The 23,053-nt window shown below is 38.0% G+C and overlaps 2 protein-coding genes across 2 annotated transcripts in view; one reads left to right on the forward strand and one right to left on the reverse strand.

The window, feature by feature from the left end:
- The window catches only part of LOC109468369, a 5,688-nt gene extending 3,574 nt beyond the window's left edge, over nt 1-2,114 (reverse strand). Inside the window, exons 1-4 of the mRNA XM_019766619.1 lie at nt 2,028-2,114; nt 1,264-1,344; nt 570-794; nt 3-74 (exon numbers count right to left, since the gene is read on the reverse strand). Coding sequence (XP_019622178.1) covers nt 3-74; nt 570-794; nt 1,264-1,344; nt 2,028-2,114 — 465 coding nt within the window. The remainder of the gene's footprint in view (nt 1-2; nt 75-569; nt 795-1,263; nt 1,345-2,027) is intronic.
- Nucleotides 1-23,053, forward strand: part of LOC109469011 (NAD(P)H-hydrate epimerase-like) — a 55,174-nt gene that overhangs the window by 711 nt on the left and 31,410 nt on the right. Inside the window, exon 2 of the mRNA XM_019767400.1 lies at nt 8,325-8,486. Coding sequence (XP_019622959.1) covers nt 8,335-8,486 — 152 coding nt within the window. The 5' untranslated portion in view covers nt 8,325-8,334. The remainder of the gene's footprint in view (nt 1-8,324; nt 8,487-23,053) is intronic.

Raw genomic sequence — 23,053 nt, forward strand, 5'->3', positions numbered from 1 at the left:
GCAAGTAGGTCCACCAACGTCATTTCCTCCGTCCGGAACCGGTCCCGGAAACGGAAGTCAGGTCCTAGAATGTCCTGGAATCAAAGGTTAGGCCATGTTGATTTGATTATATGGATGACATCCTCTGGGAACCCCAAAACTGATGCGAGCGTGCGAATAAAAAAAGTTTGGCAAAAAAAAGTTGCTTTCATTATGAAATCTACGTGGCCATATAAGTTGAACAAATGACACAGAGTATGGTATGGCGAATAATCTACTCTTCATTTCATCTAACATTTTTGTCTTTTTCGTTTGATTTAGGCATTCTACGACATTAATATCGTTTTCCAATATTTTTTTGCAACTTACGGTATAGATTTGCTGATTTTGCAACTGTTTTGTACGATTTACAGTATAGTTGAAATCTTTTTTTTTTTTTTTTGAAACGGCCGAAAATTCATGCGTGCGCGGATGTCATTCATATAATCAAATCAAAATGGCCTAAGCGATTATGCCGATGGTCTCGGGAAGGCCTTTTATTAAATTAACTTTTAAGTACTACCAAGGTACTGATTGATACCTTCGCGTACCTTGATTTTCGTGCCGAAATCGAACCTGGAATCATCGTCGGCGAACAGCGAGGCGAAGAGGGCGGTGGTGAAGGACTTTGAGACCGAGCCGATACCGAACATGGTCCGGTCCGTGGCCATCCACCGCTTCTTCACATCCGCGTACCCGTAACCCCGCGCCAGGACCGTCACTCCGTCCTTTACTAGCGCTATGGACATCCCGGGGAAAGGCCGACATGTTCCTAACTGAGAAAAAAATAGACAATTGCAAAATAGGCGACTTCAGACAAATTAGTAAAATATGGTGCTTTTTCGCTTAGCCTCTATCAGACTTCAGAAGAGTACAAGGAAAGAGTAAAAATTGACCAAATGGACATAACATGCCTTGCAATATGGTATGTACGTATAGAAGAGATGTTAAATATGCACCCAATGCAGTTTCAGAGTGATTTTCTGATCATTCTTTTGATGTAGTTGATGTAATAAGTTGCATCAATCTTATCCAATATCCACTGATATTTGTGAGGCAAAAATGCAATGTCACAGACAGAAAACGTTTGCTTTTTGTATCAAAGGTTGGTTCTGGCTATTTATGGGCCGAAAATGTGCTACAAAATGGCAGTAAATGTCAATATCAAACATATTTCCTAATCCAGGATATTTCTTTTTTTTGTTTTGTTGCTGCCCTTGGATGCCTTTAACTCTTGTTACCTACATGGTTGATAGCGTGGTCCAGACACTGTAGTTTGGCGGGGAGGTAAGGAATCCGGACAGGCACGTTCGGCCACGACGGCAACTAGGGAAAGAGAACAACAATATTGAACTTGAAAGTCAACATTCGCAAAGGAAATGCATAATGTTTACCTTCGGTCAAGGTCAAGTAAGGGAGCATATGACCTTGGCTTACATGTGTAACTCTTCAAGATTCTTGGCTGCTTATCGTCACCTTCGGTGAGAGCCAAGACGATGTGCCAAGAATAACCAACCCTCAGCGTACCGCTTCTTAAACTATAAGGAATTGTGAAACTTTGCACAAGGAAACTGGTATACTCAAGCAACTGGATAGGTTTTAAGAAACCGTCAGACGTTTCAGGTAGTATCCACTACTTTTGATCAGTAAAAAGTGGTGGATGACGAAAAGTAGTGGTAATGGAGAAATGCATAACCTTCTGTTAAAGAATGGGATATAAGAAATTGTTCTTGTTTTACCACAAACTCTTACATAACCCTTGGTCTGCATTTTTTTACTGCTATATGTATCAATTTCTTCATTATTGGTCAAGATAGAGACCAAATTTTCTACTCCACTACTTTTGTATATATTCTATATCTATCCAGCTATATCAGATTTCTAGGCAGTACTGTAGTACATTGACATGCAGAGAAACAATTCGCGTAAGCAAAACTTTAAGCCGGTCATTTGCATTGGTTAGATAAGTTAACGCAGTCTTATTTTGTACTTATTTTTCAAACCCTCACCTCTTGCAAGCCTGAAACTGACCACACCGTCCAACCCAACACAAGCACGACCGTTCCGGCGGTCAGCAAAAATCTAGTAGTCGCCATCTCTGGATCATCGGCATTGTATTTTGGCAGTTTTAAGACAAACCAGCTATGCAGAGGGTCAGAGAAGGTTGAGTGAACGGGGTGACTACAGCATGCATTGATTAACACTTTGGCCTGTTTCCCAAAGTGGAAACACCGTCGACCTGTTGGCAGCGATAGCTCTATCACCCGTGTGCCTTGGGGCAAAACTCCTGTCGCAAGTAGTCGAATATGGTCTCACGAACACTAGCCGAACTCATCCCAACCATGAGGAGTAGGTTGTCAGAAAGGTCAGTTAGATCGGCTGGTGTTCGGCTGGGTCGGCTATACTGTTCGGCAGCGCCAGCCGATTGTTTCAAAATGTTGAAAACGTTCGGCTATGGACGGAAGGTTCGGCCATGTTTGGCTGAAGGGTTGGCTGACGTTCGGGAGTAAGTCGGGCGTGGTTGGTTGGCAGTGAAATTCGACTCAGAGAGATTACTGGTAACTCGATGCAATACGTATAAAAAAGGTAGGCGTGGCCTTTATTTGGTCAGACTAGCTGTTCCCGAATTTCAGCCGAAGTTGTTTGGCTGGTGTTCGGGGGGAAGGTTCTGACTGTTTCGCCTGTCTACAGTACGGCAGTCTCAAAGCGCCACCTAGAAGCTGATGTTGAAAGTGCAGAAAATGTTCAATCTTTGAGGAAACAACTACCTTTAGCTCTATGACAGGGTCAGAAGATTCGATCCTTATACTTTGCTGTATTACCTTTTTATGCTTTCAGTGGAACTGCGCATGCCTTTCAAAATGGAAAAGACGGAACGTTTACTTCTGGGTGATTTTAGTGCCAAAATTAGGTTGAGACATATATTTATTTCCTAAGGTTTGTCTGAAATATCAACGTTTAACATTCTTTTCATCATGTACATATGCCATATTATCAACTTATATTTCATGTAAATACAATCAGCTTGGAATAAGGCCACAGCAATTTGATTTGTTGGTTCTCGGATTCGCCTCTTCCTTTTTTTCTGATTTGAAAAAAAAAAAAGATTCTGGTTCTGAATCAACTCAAAATATGCTCATATTTTGCCCCCAGCAGTTGAGGAAAGTCCTTTTCTTCCTAGTTGTTACAGTTTTACCATCTATCAATGCAGTGGTTTGATTAAAAGTTCAAAGTTCATTGTTGTGTTGACTTCATGGCTCCTATTGTAGCATTTGAGGCTATAATAGGATGCCGAGACTTGTTTTAATTTTAATTTTTTTTCGCCCTGTCGCTTTTGTCTGAAAAATCCGAGAACCAACAAATTAAATTGGTGTGGACTAAAGTTAATCATTACATAGTCATGTACTATCAACTTCTGTCATGTCACAGTAGATCTTAATGTCATGTACTTTCTGTTCTTGCCCTGGGTTGTTTCAGTTAATCCACCTTACTTCCCTTGTAATAATGTCAACAAAAGTAATAACATAGATAAGAGAGAAATATCGCTTCCATTGCCTACGGGGAGACCTTTTTTTCTATGAAGCGTTGCATCTAAGGATTCTTACAAGATACGGGCATGCCATATGTTACAGAATTATCGCCTTAGGCCACAGCAAGTTATGGATGACATCAGCGCGCGCATGAGTTTTCGCCTGATTTTGAAAAAAAAAAAACAAGAAATTTTGCTGCCTTTTGACAATGGTCAACATGACGCAAATCGGCAAATATGTCTGTTGTCATGCCGGAAGGTGGATGGCAGATAACTATGAAGAGAGGAGACAAGAAAAGACCCTGATTTAATGTTTTGTTTTTTCCTATGTGATGCAGTGATATGTGATGCTGGCTGTGTATATGTGATGTTCCCACTGAATCAAAACCATTTTTACAATGTTTGAGTCAAAATTTTAAAATGTAGGAACCTTGTTTTTCCGGCCCGTCTTGTTTTTTTTTCGCCCGCTCGCATTAGATTTGGAGTCTGCGGAGAATGTCATCCATAAAATTTACTTGCTGTGGCTTTATACATGTAGCTTTACATGTATGTAGCGTTGCAAATTGAACCAATATGTCTTCACGTATCACATGCACAACGGATGTATTTTCAAAAGAATCCCTGTAAGCATATCCAATACAATTTTATCAAAACAAAAGCACGTTTTTATTTTCAATGCACGATTGAAATCTGAAGAGGACGGGCATTTATGGATGTGTAGTAACAGTTTTCAAGAGAACGAAAATACATGGTGTATAAAAAGACCAGTGAGGCGCTCGCCAACATTGCAACAATATCTCCTTATTTGTACATTCAGGACGCATTCAGTACCAAAAGCTGCGACCCGTAGGGCTCACATGTACACGCTCTTGCAATTAGGGTGTAGGCGTTTGTTTCTTGTTCTGCATCCATGGATAGAATACAATCTTGCTCATCAAAATTATTTTGCCTTTTAAATTTTACCGATATAACCAAGACAGAGAAAAGAAAAAAAACTTGACTGCACGGACGTATTTTTGACAGGATTTAGGCGTTTCATCAGGCTTTTATTACGTTTACCGAAGGAAAACATATTGTTTTTGCTCAGTTTCTTCTTCCTCTTCTTCTCCAAACAGTGACCTCAATGACCTGAACCAATGCTGTGTCTGTTTCCATGGTAACTACTGTTGGGTACATCATGTTGCAATTTTATAACAGGAGGAATTTGGACTCCTGTATGACCATATGTCTTTTTTATATATGAATGTGTTTGAGAAAGAATTAACAGAGAAGACCATATGCGAAGATAAACATTATGCATTTGCCTTGCAAATATTACCTTTCTAGTTTTTGTATTTTTTTTTTTTACGCCATCAACCGGGTAACAAATTGGATACTGCCTGGTTGTGACAATTTGATACCGTCTTGCCAATTTGATACTGCAGCCACCAAAAGATATCCCTACTCTGCTAAAAGAGATTTGGGCTTAGGCTTATTTTTGACGTGTTTTCAACGGCCTTTCATTTTTGAACCGGTATCTTGTTTTACGCCCTGCATGACAATTTGATACTGTCTTGCCAATTTGATACTGTAGCCATCGGAATATCTGCTTAGAGATTAGGATATACGCCCTGCATGACAATATTTTGATACTGTCTTGCAATTTGATATTGTAGCCATCGGAATATCTGCTTAGAGATTAGGATATTCCCTTGCCTAAGTCGGGTCAAAGCACGTACGCATCACTGAAAAAAAAAACGTAATTCTTAAAGGCATCCAGTTCAGTTTTTAGGGCTTGGAAACCCGATTTTTCACAGCCAATATTCTAGTCACTTATCTACAAATTAAGTTAAAAACACACTATCCCAATGTATATTGACCCTCATGGAGCAAAAATTCCCATAATTCTGACAGAAATTGGTTACTGGAAGGGCCCTTGGGTGATTTTTTAGTACCACCCAGAAAATAAAGGACTCATATTGGGACTTGTTTCTGCCGTTTTAAAAGCCCAAAGTATGAAATACTGACTCAAATGTGCCAATGTGAAGCAATATGTGTCAATATCACAAAGATTGCCTTATTCAGAATATTTCCAGTTTTGCTGCCCTGAAATCGCATTGGATGCCTTGAAATGTCCTTCAGATATCTCAAGGTCACGATCGGTTGGGTGGAACAGGTTATACAAGCGGAGTCACCACCCCAATCTACTGCCGGGGCCAGGTCAAGCCTCGTTCCCAGGGTTTAATGGCTCCCAGACCGTTACAAACGTTCCCAGAGTTACAATCGAGTGTACCAAACGACCTGAATGTTGTTCGAATTTCATTTTTGACCACACTTGGGGAGGGCTTTAGCTATAACCCAAATGGCACTACACGTTTTGTTCCTCTCCTAAGGCGACACCGGCGACTTGATTTTATAGATGACATCCTCTGAAGACCCCGCGCGGGCGAATAATAAAAAAAGAATCCGGCCAAAAATAAAAATGCTACTGAAACACAGGAATACAAAGCTGGTATTGTGACTTTGCACGGCAGTACACGGCGACATATGTATGACCCATGCTGGCCGTTTGCGGAATCGGCACCGCACGTATGTACGGAGTTATTGAGTCGTGGAGCTCTGGTAGCCTGGGTGCCGTCCTCCAGAGTTACCACCGGCTCCGTATTGTCGCTAACTACCATGGACTACCCAGGCCTATAGCCAGGCCAGAGCCTCTGAGGACGTGATCTTTTTTTTTAACAGTCGAAACTAAATGCGCGCGCGGATGTCATTCATAACATTAAGACGGTGTGGCCTAACTTATATTACATGTATATCATATTTCATTTTGATATGTTCCGAATCCTAGGCCTCAGTATCTTTCTGGAAATTTTATGAAAACGTCAGCACTTCTGTGTTAATATATTTACAATATGTAGAATTTAGAGCCCGCGTTTTGGCCGAAACACAGGCTGATTCAGAGACAGAGTAGTCTAGTCTGCAAACAAGACAGTTTCAAGGGTGTACAAAGGCTAGTTTCTTGGATCTAGGGCCAACATCGCAGCCCATCTAGCCTGGGTGCCATCCCCCGTAGTATTCGCCCGCTCCCTTATGTCGCTAGCTTACCATACTACTCGGGTTGGCACCCAGGCTACAGCCCATAGGTCTTTGGCCCAGAAAACAGTCTGATTTCCAGGCGAGAGTAGCCCAGCAGCCTTGAGTTGGTATAGTTCGATGGAAAGATACTGACTCTACAGATAACGTTACGTAAAATGCGTCGGGAAAATCAAGCCTCAAATTACCGAGAATTCCGAGGGCGTTATTACTGGTACACCTCCGTAAATTATCCCGGAAAGGCTTTAAGAGCAATTTAGATGAACTCCCTACTAATTACAGGAAATTAAACGGCTGGTTGCCTCCGCGTCAAAGAAAAGGACACGCCGCCTAGTCTACAAACATCAAAGGGTATGGTATATAAAATACCCGCTCCAATAATGGAATAACTGTTATGTATTTCATACAATTTATTACTCTACAAACATATATAAGCTAATGTAAAAGATTATGGTGGGCTCGTATAAAAGACGTAGATAAATTATTAACTCGCCGATGTAGAAACATAAAAGCAACAGCGAGGTGAGTATTATAAAACGTATGATTTAACATCTTTTATTATGTTTACCGAAGGAAAACATATTGTTTTTGCTACATTTCCTCTTCTTCTTCTCTAAACACTGAACTCTGACCTGACTGAACCAGACTGTCTCTCACCCTGGTAACTGGTGTTGAGTTACATAATGTTGCAATTTTATAGTAGGAGGGATTTAGACTTCTGTCACCATATATGTGATGTGTTGGAGTAAGAATTAACAGAGCAGACCATATGCGAAGGTAAACATTAGCAAATGTTACTTTTCTAGTTTATAGTTTAGAAACAGCCAGTGATGGTATTGAATGTGAAAATACAACATATATATAGGGTATTGAAGGTAGTTTATCAAGTATAAAATGTATGGAATTGTTTGTCAAACGGCCAAAATGCTATAATTCCTAGACATTGCCTACCTACTGCCTACAAACAGAAAAGCACCCCGGCAGAACGTACTGTATCTGCGCGAAACCCGTAATGTATTCGGACGGCACTTAGTATAACGTTAGTGGATTAGGGATCCCCATTTCAGCACCAAGGACATCTCCCACGGACAAACAATCGCATCATTCAGTACAATTTCTGGGCAGCAAAACTGTAATTTTCTGGTCGATTTTCATGCAGTAGGTTGAATCAATCCTACACAATAGCATGCTGATATCTGTGAGGCAAAAATGTGATGTCGCTGACGGAAAACGGTTGGTTGTTTTGTATCGTAGGCTGGTTCTAGTAACGTTACAGTATGGGCGGTACCAAAAAATAAAGAGACGCCTCACTACCTTGTTTTGGGGGACTATTTCAAACGCTTATAAAAAGTATAAAAAGAAAAGAGATGGCGAAAATGTACTCATACATGGCAGTAAATCATAGAGAAGTCAAAATCTAGAATATTTTTCAAATTAGAATTTTTTTTGCCGCCTTGATATTGCATTGGAATCGCCATTGCATCATCAACTTGTAGCAAAATGTGCCTGATCTCAAATCTCTAACAATATTCTGATAAGTATGCAATCCCATACAATAAAGAATACAACGTTACATGCTAAAAAATCGACACAAAATTAAAAGTATCGCATTTCTGAACTTGAAACTTCGGTCGCCCAAGGACAACATGTGATTTGACCCGGAAGTGAATAACGCAGGTGACTTCCGGTTTTTACTTCCGGGTAGGTGATTTGGGATGCAGGCCGCTGCGCTAGTAGGAGGGACGTCAGCACACGTCAGGCGGATTATTCTCAACGTAAGGCCGGTTCAACGCAACCTCGTGCGGGTAAAAGCGGCCAGGATGGCTACGGACGCTACAGGGAGCGAGCTGCCGTTAAAATACCTCGGGTAAGTCGCGTGCAATGTCGTGTATTCCGGGGTTCGAAATGTGTGGGTTGTTGCTGAAAGTGATTTTTGGAATGGGGGGCGGGGTCCCGTACAGGGATATAGCATGGGGTGCGTGTGCGTTATGATATATCTGGAAAGGCTTTTAGATTGAACGGCCTTGCTGTAAGTTTTTATGTATCTATAGGAGAAATTATTGCCTCTTTTACCATTAATTTTTTTTATCATAAACTAAGGTTTGCAGTCGATATTTTCAGCTAGCAGGGAGCATCATACCACCGACGTTAAATCCTCTATTTTCGAGTTAAAGTTTGCCTTAAATGGAAGAGCCTTTGATGCTACAGTAACGACAGCTCCTTAGTCTCAGGACTTTTAAACAGATCATTAGGAGCAGGACTTGATCCAGTTGATGTTTAGGATGTTGTATTTAGTAATTGTTTATGTACTGTGTATTTGTTGTCAGTGTGTATTTTTATGTGTATCCAGGATTACCTGAAAAGCAGGCCAAAATGGCCTGAACTGTAATTACTCAGGTTCAATAAATAAATTGAAATTGCCTTGGGTGTAGCCGGAAAACCTACAGGTAGTTCGTTTTTTTAGGGAATTAAGATCTAATGTGATCTGATCTGGAACCCTAGGAATATAGGTGTGAAATACAATCAATTAATCAATTAAAATTTATTGCACAACAATTGTAACAGGTACAATGTATGGCAAGTTCATGGAAAGTAGATTAAAATTCAAGAAAAGGCTTGCTTTTGGCACCTTGGTACAATGACAACACTCAGTGTAGGGTCAATAATCCTTTTCAGAAGACCTGAAAATGCTTTTACTTACTAGTTACTTGAAGCTATAGAAGTAGGTGCAATGCTCAGTATGAAATAGAAATAAAATGATCAGACGTTAACATTTCTTGACCAAGTAAATAATTAAATTATTACTCCATACTAGTAATCATCATATTCATAGATTGATTCATATTTTGGTGAAACATTTGCCCTATAAGAAAAAAAAAGAATTTTCTGTTTTTGTATACGGTTTTTATTCCTTAAGATTAAATGCTTTGAGAGCTTGTCCAGTGATGGCACTGCAAGATATGTTGGTGGCTGTACGAGCACTTTGATTAAACCAAGGACTGCTTCTTATAAATGACTCTCTTAAGTAGATTGAAAGCAACCTGGCGGTAGTAATACTAAAGTCCGCATGCTATTTATCTCAATAAAGGACACAATATTATTAGTATTGTGTCTCTGATTCAGATAAATAGCATGCAGATTTGTGTTGAAGAGATTCATTTGTCACATTAATATAGATACAATTTTTTTTCAGCAGTGACAAGTTTTTGAAGGGTAAGAGTAATCAAATCTTTATTAAATATCAACATGGCAGACGTGCCGAAGTACTTCGGGCACGTCTGAATTGCATTGACATTTTACAATCATACAACATACAAACATCACCACAATATATTAAAAGCATCATCATCATTTAAAAATCAACATCAAGAACACGTAGGTTAAAATAGTACAATTTCAGTTTAAAATACAATATATATATACATGTCTAATACACATCACAAGTCTTTTACGGCTCTCACAATGAAGGAGTTTTTGTGTCTGTCCGATCGGCTTAATGGGAGCTTAAACTGATTGCTGTTCTTCCTAAGATTATATACAGTGTTCTCTCTTGGTGGGATAAAGTCATTGCAGGGGTTGCTGGGGTCTTGTAGAATCCGTTTTAGCTCTCTCAGTGATGCCTCCCTCCTAAGTTAGTACTCCTAAGAGTACTAACCTCCAAATTTTCGATGGCCATCATGCAGATTTTGTTTCTGGACCAATGTACAGTACCTTAATAGAGAGAATTGGCATGTGGTATATATTAGCTTATTTGCCTCTTAAAATGCAGGAAATGGCATTTATTGGGTATAATAAGATTGTTAATATTCCTGGACCCCCTAGGTCCAATGCGCCTACAGTGCTTTATTTTGACAAAATTGTTCAATCAGAATCTCGCCACTCATAGAAAATCTCCTGCTGCTATCCTTGTTGCAAAACCGCAATCTCAATTAAGGCTTGATAATGAGAAAATCCTACACCATAACACACCATACTGTGTGGTGATAGAAAAAAGGAAGTAAGGCCACACCAAAGTAATTTGTTGGTTCTCGGATAAAATAAAATGAAGCAACAGGGCGAAAAGATAAAAAATAAAAACAGGTCTTGGCATCCTATTATAGCCCCAAATGCTACGATAGGAGCCGTGAAGTCAACACAAAAGGCTGGGTCAACATTTAAACAATGAATTTTGAACTTTTAATCAAACCACTGCAATTGATTGATGGAAAAACTGTATGAACTAGGAAGAAAAGGACTTTCCTCAACTGTTGGGGGCAAAATTTGAGCATTTTTGAGTTGATTCAGAACCAGAATCTTTTTTTTTTGCAAATCAGAAAATAATGAAGAGGCAAATCCGAGAATCAACAAATTAAATTGGTGTGGCCTAAAGCCGTAACGTCCTGGAGAATTTTGCAAGACCCTGCAGGGGCAAACTACTATCCTTAATTACAGCAGCAGGTGCCGTGGGATCTTTAACATGCAGAGGTGTAAAGCCCAGGGCACCACCATACATGCAACCCAAGGCTTAATGTCCACTTGGGAATATGATCCGATTGCTTGTCCCTTCCGGTAGTGTCCAAAAATTACCCCAAAATGGGAAAAGTTTTTCTACTACGTATTCATGGAGCAATTTTGAATGATTTTGTGGTCATGATTGGACAAGAAATTATTAGTTTGGACAATTTATTCCCCATTGTAATAAATGTAATAAATACTTGTGTGCATTGTTACATGTATCTGTAATTTTAAGTACTCCATATTCTTGAATCAGTTTTGAATGATTTTGTGGTCATTTTGATTTTAATTAGGCAATTAGGTTATTCTCTAATAACTATGGATAATTAGTAGATATCAATTTGTGCAAACGTACGTTTGTAGCTTTGACCATTATGCACATGAAAATCATATTTTTATTTCAGTTACTTGTACCAAAGTACCATATTATAACTTTAAAGATAATTATATTTGGGGCAATAAAATGTGATGACGCCATCCATATGGTCCATAAAATCATATTCATAACCCTTTTGTACCCAGGTATCAATATTCAGTACAACTACAGTTCTGTCTAAATTTCTTTGTGAGAAAACGATGGAAAGTTAAAATGCCAAATTAGCCAGGGAGGAAACCTTAAGATTTATTGTTAAGTTTTGGCCAGTTTATTCCCCATCATAACAGATGTAGCAAAACAAGTTACTTGTGGTTTGTTATTTGTAACTCGAAGTGCACAATGTACTCCAAATTCAGGAATCAATTTTGAATGGTTATGTGGTAATAATTCGTTAAGAAATTGTTAAGTTTGGCGAATTTCCCAACGTAACAAATGTAGCAAAGCAAGTTACTTGTGGTTTGTTATTTGTAACTCGAAGTACACAATATTATGTATTCCAAATTGGGAATCAATTTTGAATGGTTATGTGGTAATAATTCGTTAAGAAATTGTTAAATTTGGCCAATTTATTCCCCATTGTAACAAATGTAGCAAAGCAAGTTACTTGTAGGCATTGTTATTTGTAACTTTAAGGACTCCATATTTATGAAGCAATTTTGAATGATTATGTGGTCATGATTGGTTAAGAAATTTTAGTTTGGCCAATATATTCCCCAACGTAACAAATGTAGCAAAGAAAGTTACTTGTGGGCATAATTATTTGTAACTCTCTAGTACTTCATATTTACCTACATGAAATGTGTCATGGAGGTTAATATATTTTTATGAATCAATTTTGAATGATTTTGTGGTAATGATTCGTTAAGAAATTTTAAATTTGGCCAATTTATTCCCCATTATAGCAAAACAAGTTACATGTAGGCATTGTTATTTGTAACTCTACTTCGTTTGAGTGATGATGTGTGCAAGTTAACTTAAGCTAACATGATTCCAAAGCACGTTATGAAAGCCAAGTGTTTGAAGATTGCTTTGGTCTTCAAGAGCATGAAGGCTCAACATTACTTCTATCCTTTCATGTGTAACAGAGCAGGCTTCAAAGACAGGCGTTTTGCCTCGGGACTTTTCCGCTCCCAGATTGTGTTTCTACTTACTCAATCACACAGGAATATGCGTACTATAACAGTTAGGCCACAGCAAGTAATTTTTATGGATGACATCAGCGCATGCATGAATTTTCGCCTAAGACCACACCGTCTTTATTTTATGGACATCCTCTGAAGACCCCCAAACTAGTGCATGGGGGCGAATAAAAAAATTCCGGCCAAAAATAAAAATGCTACTAAACCAATTTAGGAATACAAAGCTGGTATTGTGAATTTACTGCAGTACATAGCGACGTATAAGACAAGCCGAATTTATGAATTGGCACTGTACGTAGTTCTTGAGTCGTGGAGCTTCTGTAGCCTGGGTGCCATCCTCCAGAGTTACCACTGGCTCCGTATTGTTGCCAACTACCATGGACTACCCGGGACTAGAGCCATGCAGGACAGAGCTTAGAAAGACGTGATATTTTTTTTTTGAGAACAGCTCAGGTGAAAATCAATGCACGCGTGGATGTCATCCATAAAATTAAGTTGGTGTGGCCTGATTTTGGAAAAAAAAAAAAAGAAATTTTGTTGCCATCTGACATTGGTCAACAACATTGACGAAAATAGGCAAAGATGTCTGTTGCCATGCCGGAATGCGGATGGCAGATAAATATGAAGAGAGGAGACAAGGCTATAGGGTCTGATTTTATCATTTTGTCTTTTACTTTGATGCAGTGATGTATTTCATTCCTTTTATATGCGATGTTCCCACTGAATCAAAACCATCTGTACAATGATTAAAAACTTTTTTTGTAATACAAATGTTGTAATAGTTGACAGTAAACTTAGTACAATACAGGTATCATTTCTTGTTTAGTCCACAGCAAGTAAATTTTATGGATAACATCCTCCGCAGACTTCAAATCTAATGCGAGTGGGCGAAAAAAACAAGGCGGGCCCAAAAAACAAGGTTCCTACGTTTTGATTCAGTGGGAACATCACATATGCACAGCCAGCCTGACATATCACTGCATCAAATTAAAAAAGTAAAAAACAAAACATGAAATCAGAGACTTTTCTTGTCTCCTCTCTTCATGGGTATCTGCCATCCACCTTCCGGCATGGCAACAGACATCTTTGCAGACATTTTCGACATGTTGACCATTGTCAGAGGGCAACAAAATTTCTTGTTTATTTTTTTCCAAAATCAGGCGAAAATCAATGCACGTGCTGATGTCATCCATAAAATTTACTTGCTGTGGCCTATAATATCATTAGTATGCCTGAAGAGATTGTCCCTTGGAGGTGAAGGAAGTGATTTGTTATCCTTTCCCATCTTGTGTGTGCTCCTGAGCCGTAAAGGGCAAACGCTTCTTCTTATTGTATTCAGGTCTTTATCCGCGATTCCTTACCTGGGGAATAAACGATTCTTGCCCGAAGCATCCGTGTCTTAAGGGAAGAAAGCTTTTCTTAAGGTCAATAACTGGGAGGACAAAGGGAAAGCGCAGAGTTACGGCGTAAGTGACGGTGAAGATTTGATGCACGCTCGGTAAAACGGCTGAAGCAAAGACGTGAAAGTGTTTCTTGATTCAAATTTCTGCATGAGGGCATATACTGGCTTTATATTATATTAGACATGCAGTTAAAGGCATCCGATGCGATTTCAGGGCAGCAAAACTGGAAATATTCTGAATAAGGCAATCTTTGTGATATTGACACCTACTGCTTCACATTGGCACATTTGAGTCAGCATTTCATACTTTCGGCATTTAAAATTGCAGAAACAAGCCCCAAGATGAGAGTCCTTTATTTTCTGGGTGGAAAATAAAAATCAGCCCAGGGCCCTTCCAGTAACCATTTTCTGTCATAATTTTGGGATTTTTTGCTTTACGAGGATCAACAATACTCAATATACATTGGGATAGTGTGGATTCAGCTCAGTATTTTTAGATAAGGGACTAGAATATTGGGTTTGAAAAATCGGGTTTCCTGGAAGTACTAAAAAACTGCATTGGAGGCCTTTAAAGTGTTGTAAAGTTTACGGCCAAATCTTTCACAGCGGGCGCCGAAATAAAGGCTTTATAGGCTTAGCCAAGGAGGTTTTAAGACCGTGGTTTATCCAAGGTCATTCCTGGAATAAAGTGATATGACAGAGCCTCAATGACGCACAAGAAAACCAGTGCGCCATGAGAATGGTAAGGCCACACCAATTTAATTTGTTGGTTCTCCGATTTTTTCAGAAAAGATATGAAGCCATAGGGCAAAAAGAAAATAAAAATAGGTCTTGGCCTCCTATTATAGCCCCAAATGCAATGATAGGAGCCATATGAAGTCAACAAAAAAGGCTGGGTTAATATATATATATGTTAACAATGAATTTTTAACTTCAATACACTGCATTGAGAGATGGAAAAACTGTAAGAACTAGGATTAGAAAACGACTTTCCTGAACGGTTGGGGATAAAAGATATTTTTTTTAGAAGCATTTTTGAGTCGATTCAGAACCAGAATCTTTTTGTTTTGCAAATCAGGAAAAAGAGAGAGGCGAATCCGAGAACCAACAAATTAAATTGGTGTAGCCTAAAGTCTAAACTCTACCACCACTGGCTTCCACACAAAAGAGGCGAAGTATGACCAGTGAGACCAACAAGACAAAAAATGTAAATTTGACCACGTTCCAGCAAATACATTGTGAAAGTCTTTAACATTGTTACTTAAAGTATAGAATGTAAATTTTTTTAAAGTTTGGTTTATTGTATTTTATTATATATTGCCTATTGAGAATATAATTGAATGCCGTATTTTACCATGATATCGATTTTACCATTTGCACAGATATTAAGTTAAGCCTTGCGGTTTAAGTTATAATGGGGACACGGGATTTTGCAATTTAGCCTCCTGGCTACAAAAAGGTATCAACCAATAAACCAGTCATGTATAAACATATCATATATATATCATTATATATCATATATATATGATCATATATTACTGGTATGTGTCATTGAGTATCATATGAGAAATTGGGTTATACTACTACTAATAAGTAAACATGTAATCATTTGGAAAGGAAAAGAAAACTGCCATGAACTTAGAAAATAAGACTTAAATTTTTAGAGCTCTGTATTAAAAATTCGGGAGTTGACTCTTACTAGATCTTTCCAGCACGTCGGCAGAACGTACTACACTTGCGTGAAACCTGTAATGTAATGTGATAGAACGTCTCATATAAGGTTGTATTCTCGTATATAAGGTTAATATCCCGTCTGTAGTTTCAAAAAGTTATGTACAAAAAGATATTGCAAGAGGCAAAATTCCCATGCAACGTTGACCAAAAATCAAAAGAAAACCGTCCAAAATCAGGTGCAATACGTTCTGCCAATGTGCTGATCTATTTCTAAATTAAATGTTTTTAGTCCATAAAATGATCCTCTAGTAGGGCCATAAAATGTCAGACGATGAGTAAAACCTTGGATTTGTAAAATGACAATTATACTAGGAAAAGGATTTCTCCTCAAATCGAGAAAGCAGAAAATACAGTTTCGCCTGGTCAAATTTGATGCTAGCACCAATAATTCTGGATAGGCTATACAAGAGTGACCACAACCGTAAAGGAATTATGCACACCCATGCAATATAATAAGGGTCTGGTCATTTTCCTTTCAATGCGATTTCCTTCTTTGATGTAAAAACCTACTATCCCTCGGAAATCGCTCCCAAAATGCTCTTTCATTGCTACTAATGTCACAGGTTGTACTATTAGGTATCGGTATCCCACTATCAGTATGCCAAACCTTAAACAGTTCCTATAAGGATGTTATACATGAATGTAACGTTATATCAAACCCAGTTGGTTATCAAATGCCTTGTATCGCTTCACCAATCATATTTTCCTCATATAATGAATACATACATCTTAAAATGCAGGAGCCTCGAGGTAAAACATAATATGATTACCCGGTATATCTATAATATTAATAAGTTGAGGTTTGACTGCAATTATATCAGATAATTAAAATTTTTACCACTTTCTTGTTTTTAAAAAAATTCATTTGCATTATGCCCCCCCATAAAATAAAGATGAAATTGTTTAGTCAAACACATTCACAACAGTTTTTTTTAAGACCCTTTAATTGGTACAGCATCAAAATTGACCAGTAAATTCTTTTTACTGAATCAGGTCATGTTAAGAAGACTTTGTTATAATTATAATATAATCAAATTATTGAGGCCACATGAATTCATTTCCTTGATTCTTAGACTTTTCCAAGTAAAATTTATCCCAAAAAGAAAATAAAACAAGAAAACAAGAAAAAAGAGAATAAAACAAGAAAATAAAGGGCTGGGAAGAAAAAAATTTGCTATGATCTACATTCACTCCCTGGAACTGTGTGTTTAATGTCCCAATTTCTGATCTCTCAGATCAAGTGAACCAATTTTACTCCAATCCGAGAACAAACAAATCAGATTGGTCCGGCCTAAAAAAAAATGAATTACAGATGAAAGCAGTCCTCATCCCAGGAGGTTTAGCCTGAATACACCGGCAGTACTTAGTCATTAACCTTCATACTGGGTCATTTCGTCATGTCAGTCCTTGGAAAAACATGCACAAATGTCCCCTGCTATTCAGGCAACACCAATTTAATGTGCTGGGTCTCGGATTTTTTCAGAAAAAATATGAAGTGACAGGGCAAAAATAAAAAAACAAAAACAGGTCTAGGCATTCTATTACATGTATATCCCCAAATAATACGAAAGGAGCCACGAAGTCAACACAAATGTACAAACAATGAATTTTGAACTTTTAATCAAACCACTACATTGAGAGATGGAAAACTTTAATAACTAGAAAGAAAAGAATGTTCCTCAACATATTTGAGTTGATTCAGAACCAGAATCTTTTTTTTTTACAAATCAGGAAAAAATGAAGAGGCTAATCCAAGAACCAACAAATTGAATTAGTGTGGCCTCAGGCCTATAGCTAGGGAAAAAAAATGTTCTCGACCAACCCTAGAAAAAACTGCCGACCCTAGCCCTTTTTTGGTGGGCCCCTGCAAGGGACATAATATTTTGGAGCTAATCGACCTTTTCTAGCTCTGACAACCGAGTAATGAAACGTTGTACAACTAGTTTTTCAACATTGACATTGAAAATATAAGTGTCCTCATGCAAGTTTTACTTTGTTAACTGTACTTTTCAACTGTACTGGGGCCTGTATGGTACCCCATGGACACATAGAATCAAGCAGTCCTCTTTTACAGTGCATATAATCACAGAGGACATTTCTAGGGCAGGCTGCGACCTTTATAAACCATTACCTATTCACCTGGGACCATTCTGTAAAAAGGACTTCTCTTCTTCCTTGCCCTTAATCTTAAAGTTTGCATTTTCGTGAAGGGGTAAGACAGACTACTAGACTGGGAGACTCCGCGAACGTGGAAAAAAGGAATTCTACAGTTTCTAATGGACCTCTTGCACTCAAAAATGCACTTAAGCTTTGAGTATGAATAAAACAAAACTGCAAAATACACTCTATACTTTAACAGTTACTGTAGTTACTGTACCACTCAATGTGTGATGCCTATTAACAGTTGCCTTATTCGCACTTTACACCACGTAAACGTGATTTTATCTCCTACCTCCTAAGGTGGGTGAACTCTCAGGAAGACACACAAGGAACTCTGAAAAGCTAAAAGCTACTAAGTACAGAACCAACAGATATAAGAACTCTCCAATACCATACCTGGTTTGCATATTGAACAATTCCTCCAAATAATGTGTATCATATTTCTAGGGTGGTTAGTCTGTCCTCTAGTCTCATTTACTTTGTATATTTTTGTGTTAGTACTTAATATATGTTTGTAATTGTAAGTTTTAATGTTAAAATTGTATCTGTTATTTTTAAGTATGTCAATGTATAATGATATGGATTTTATTGAGTAACTAGTAATTTTAGTGTGTTATGCCAGATATGTCAAAAATCAAAATTGTACAGCAAGACACAATTTAGCTGTGTTTTGTTTTTACAAATAAACCATTTGATTGATTGATTGATTGATTACTTGATTTTATGGGTGCGTACCCTGATTTTGGAATTTCTTTAAATAATAGAAACCTACCTCTTCTTCTAAACCTCAGTACATTCATTATGAAGCAAGTTTAAACTGTAATTTCCAACACAAGAAATTGGACTCACCCAAATTTTTGACTGTACAACTCCAGTACTTTCACATTTGCATGATTGCTAACAACCTAGTATTAGTAGCACACTAATACGTTGCTGTAAAGTCACTTTGGAAAAACTACAAGTACCATGTAATGAGAATTATGTGCAATTTTCCCAATACTGTCTGAAAAAAACACCTAAGTGTATAGCTTACAGTACCCAAGTGCAAGGCTGGATAATTTGATTCTTGCATCTCTGCAAAAGAGTGTCATTCTTTGAGAAGTTTTATCGCGGGAAAAGTCGTAACTCCAATTGGCGGTTGGTTGTTATCTTGGCAGATGTCATGTAAGTTTCCTTCCTTCGGGGTCGTTCTAACGGTGTAAGTCTACAGTTCATTACCTCGTACCTCGTATCAATGGTCCCAATCAACACGGTAATAGCCCCAGTATTGTGAAGGAAAGACGTGCTTGGAAAACATATGTTAGGCCACACCGACTTAATTTTATGGATGACATCTGCTCACGCATTGATTTTTGCCTGTTCTAAAAAAAAAAAAAAAGATCACGTCTGGCCTGGCTCTAGTCCTGGGCACTCCATGGTAGTTAGCGACAATACGGAGCCGGTGGTAACTCTGGAAGATGGCACTGATAGCACCAAAGCTCCAAGACTCATGCCGATTTCCAAATCCTGCAAAAAGCCAAACACCATCCACGCACAGGTGAACATGCCTGTCCTTGGTGCTGAACACTATCCACACACAGGTGAACATTCCTGTCCTTGGTGCTGAACACTATCCACACACAGGTGAACATGCCTGTCTTTGGTGCTGAACACTATCCACACACAGGGGAACATGCCTGTCCTTGCTGAGCAAATATCCAACATATGCGTAGCTTTCTGATGTTCCATTAAAAAATGCAATATCAATAACAACTTTGAGACCCTTCCTTAGAGCCCAATTAGCCATAATGAGTAATTAAAACTAATGAGACTACATTTCAGGTCGCCTAGTTCAGATTAAAGCTAATGACTGTTTTCTATCATCTTACTGTATCAAAGATTGTACAAAATTAGAATGGAATCAATATAATCCAGTCTGTAGACACTAGCACTTAGTGAACAAAACAGATGAGAGAAAGGCTGCTATTAATCCAGAAAACCTACACAACAAGTAGCCAGAATTCTGAAGGAATCTGGATAGTTCTGGATAGAACTGGCTGTATCTCTGGAGAACCATAATTATTGCCACCTAAATCATACATCCTAAGGCCATGCCAATTAAATTTGTTGGTTCTCAGATTTTTTCTGAAAAAATATGAAGCGACAGGGAAAAAAAGATAAAAACAGGACTACGCATCCTATTATTATAGGCCCAAATGGTATGATAGGAGCCATGAAGTCAACACAAAAGGCAGGGTTGATATTTGATTAAACAATTAATTTTTAATCAAACCACTACTACGTTGATAGATGGAAAAACTGTAACAACTAGGAAGAAAAGGACTCTCCTAAAATGTTGAGGGCAAAATAAGATCATTTTTAGTTGATTCCGAACCAAAATCTTTTTTTTTTTGCAAACCAGAAAAAAATGAAGAGGCGAATCCGAGAACCAACAAATTAAATTGGTGTGGCCCAATAACATCAATCTTAAAAGCATTGGCTTATCATCTCCTTTGTATTTAACTTCATGAATTAGACTGCTAGTTTATAAATGAAAGTCTCATTCACTAGTAAGTCATGCGTTCAATTTAAATCCTTCCTGTTATGTTAGATTAGGCCACAGCAAGTAAATTTTATGGATGACATCCTCCGCAGACTCCAAATCTAATGCAAGCGGGCGAAAACAAACAAGACAGGCCGAAAAAACAAGGTTCCTACATTTTAAAATTTTGACTCAATAATTGTACAAATGGCTTTTATTCAGTGGGAACATCACATATACACAGCCAGCATCACATATCACTGCATCAAAGGTAAGAAACAAAACATTAAATCAGAGCCTTTTCTTCTCTCCTCTCTTCATAGTTATGTGCCATCCATGTTCCGGCATGGCAACAGACATCTTTGCCCATTTTTATCATGTTGACCACTGTCAGAAGGCAACAAAATTTCTCATTTTTTTCCCCAAAATCAGGCGAAAATTAATGTCATCCATAAAAATTACTTGCTGTGGCCTTATTACCTTACTACAATATGGATAGGTGGAGATTTTTTTAGCAGATACCCTGTTTGTTTTACATATCATGCACTTCTAGGTAGAGCCAAAAGCATATCAAGGGATTTACGTTTAGGCAAAGGCAATATCAGTATGCAGTCAACCAACTTTGATGCTGTGCTTCACAAAGTGTGGGTTAAGTCAGTGTCACGAGATTCATAATGAAGTGGGAACATGTAGAAGCCTTGATTTAGGATCAGAATACTTGCTATTGATACAGACCTTTGATATGCAGGTTAGTGCAGGTAAAATTGAACATTCTGTATCTGTATCTGTATCAGTATAGCTGGTAGAACCACCCTTCAGCATAACACACCAGCTTCGCAGGCATGCGGCATGGTGGCAGCTAGCTATATCACACCGAACGACTTGTTACACTCAGTCTTTGCATATTTAACTGCAGGAGTTGTTTAAAGCTTTCTTAGGTGATGATGCCCCAACTGTGCTTGGTGGCAACGAGTTTCACTCTACGATAGTTTTGGGGAAATACGAGTTTTTGAACACCTCAATTCTTGGTTGATAACTCTGATATTTGAAGGCATGACTGTTTCTCATTCTTTTCTGGGCTGGTATCAGATACTTAGTGTGGTTCGTACATCCACCAGTTTATTAGTTATTTTGTACATCATGCACAGTCTGGACATTCTACGTCTGTCTTTCATTACTACTAGTTACAAGACTATTTTAAAAGGCTAACCCTGGAGACAAGGACAACAAGCTACATAAGATATAAGGACAGGACATTAAAATCAAAGTTGTCAACTCATTGCATCTACAGAATTATCTATACATAAATACATGAAGCAATTTGCAATACATGTTATAATTTTCAATTTCAGAATTTAGCTCTCTTTTTTACATAGTTACTGCTGCTTTAAAGCACTGCATTGTCAACATTTAATCTATTTTGGTTACACCTGGTATAGGCAAATTACATTGTACGTTACCAATAGACAAGGTTAAAACAACCTGACAGAGAAGAATAGAAGCACCCACTGTGCTTGACTGAAAACGCGAGCTGTAGGGAAGTGCATTGCACTACTAGCTACCTAAGGCCACAGCAAGTAATTTTTATGGATGACATCTCTCGCATTAATTTTTATTGGATTAAAAAAAAAAAACTAGAAATTTTGTTGCCCTCTGACAGTGGTCAACATGCCAAAAATGGGCAAAGATGTCTGTTTCCAATTGCCAGAATGTGGAATACAGATAAAATACATGAAGAGACTCCTGAGAAAAGAAAAGACTCTGATTTATTGTGTTGTCTTTTACTTTGATGCAGTTTACCATTTCCTTAGATATGTGATGGTGGTTGTGTATAATTATGTGATGTTCTGCCTGAATCAAAACCATTTGTACACTTAAAAACTTATTTTTCAAACTTGTTTAAGTGACAAATGCATGTTGTAATAGCTGGCAGTAAACCTAGCATAATATACATGTAGGCATCATTTCTCGTTGAACAAAGTTTATAATGTCAAAATTTGAAAATGTAGTAATCTTGTTTTTTTTCCATATCGCATTAGATTTGGAGTCTGAAGAGGATGTCATCCATAAAATTTACTTGCTGTGGCCTAAAAAGGCATCATGCCTTGCCTCAGTTGAGCATGACTGCTTTGCCTTTCCCTTTACAGATTTTTCTGACATTAAGAGCAATATTAGAGACATTATGCTGAAAACTGCAATTCAAATGCCCCAGATCAATAAATCAGTTATCCAAGTAGCCGCGGGCGCCACGAAAAATTTGCTGCGTGCCCTGTTAAAAATGATGATGCCCCCTTTTCAGACAACAGAAAAGCAGGTCAGAGGATTTGAAATTCATTTTTGGAAACACTGCATGCTCGAAATACTTTTTTTCTGATACTTGCACTTTGTAGTATTTTAAGCAAGTACTGAAAATTAATAAGAAGATTTTAGAAATTTTTCTCCGACACTTAAATGTCAAGAATGTGCTTCTGTGTTTGTATCCCTATATACATATCAATATATCATAGCTCAAGCGTTTCATTCAGTCCCTTCAAAAGTGTACCAAATGATAATGATATTCTATACTTCTTTCTGATACGTGCACTGTGTAGCATTTTAAACAAGTAAT

The sequence above is a fragment of the Branchiostoma belcheri genome, unplaced genomic scaffold (genome assembly GCF_001625305.1).
Source record: "Branchiostoma belcheri isolate BF01 breed outbred unplaced genomic scaffold, Haploidv18h27 scaffold2, whole genome shotgun sequence".
Lineage (NCBI taxonomy): Eukaryota > Metazoa > Chordata > Leptocardii > Amphioxiformes > Branchiostomatidae > Branchiostoma > Branchiostoma belcheri.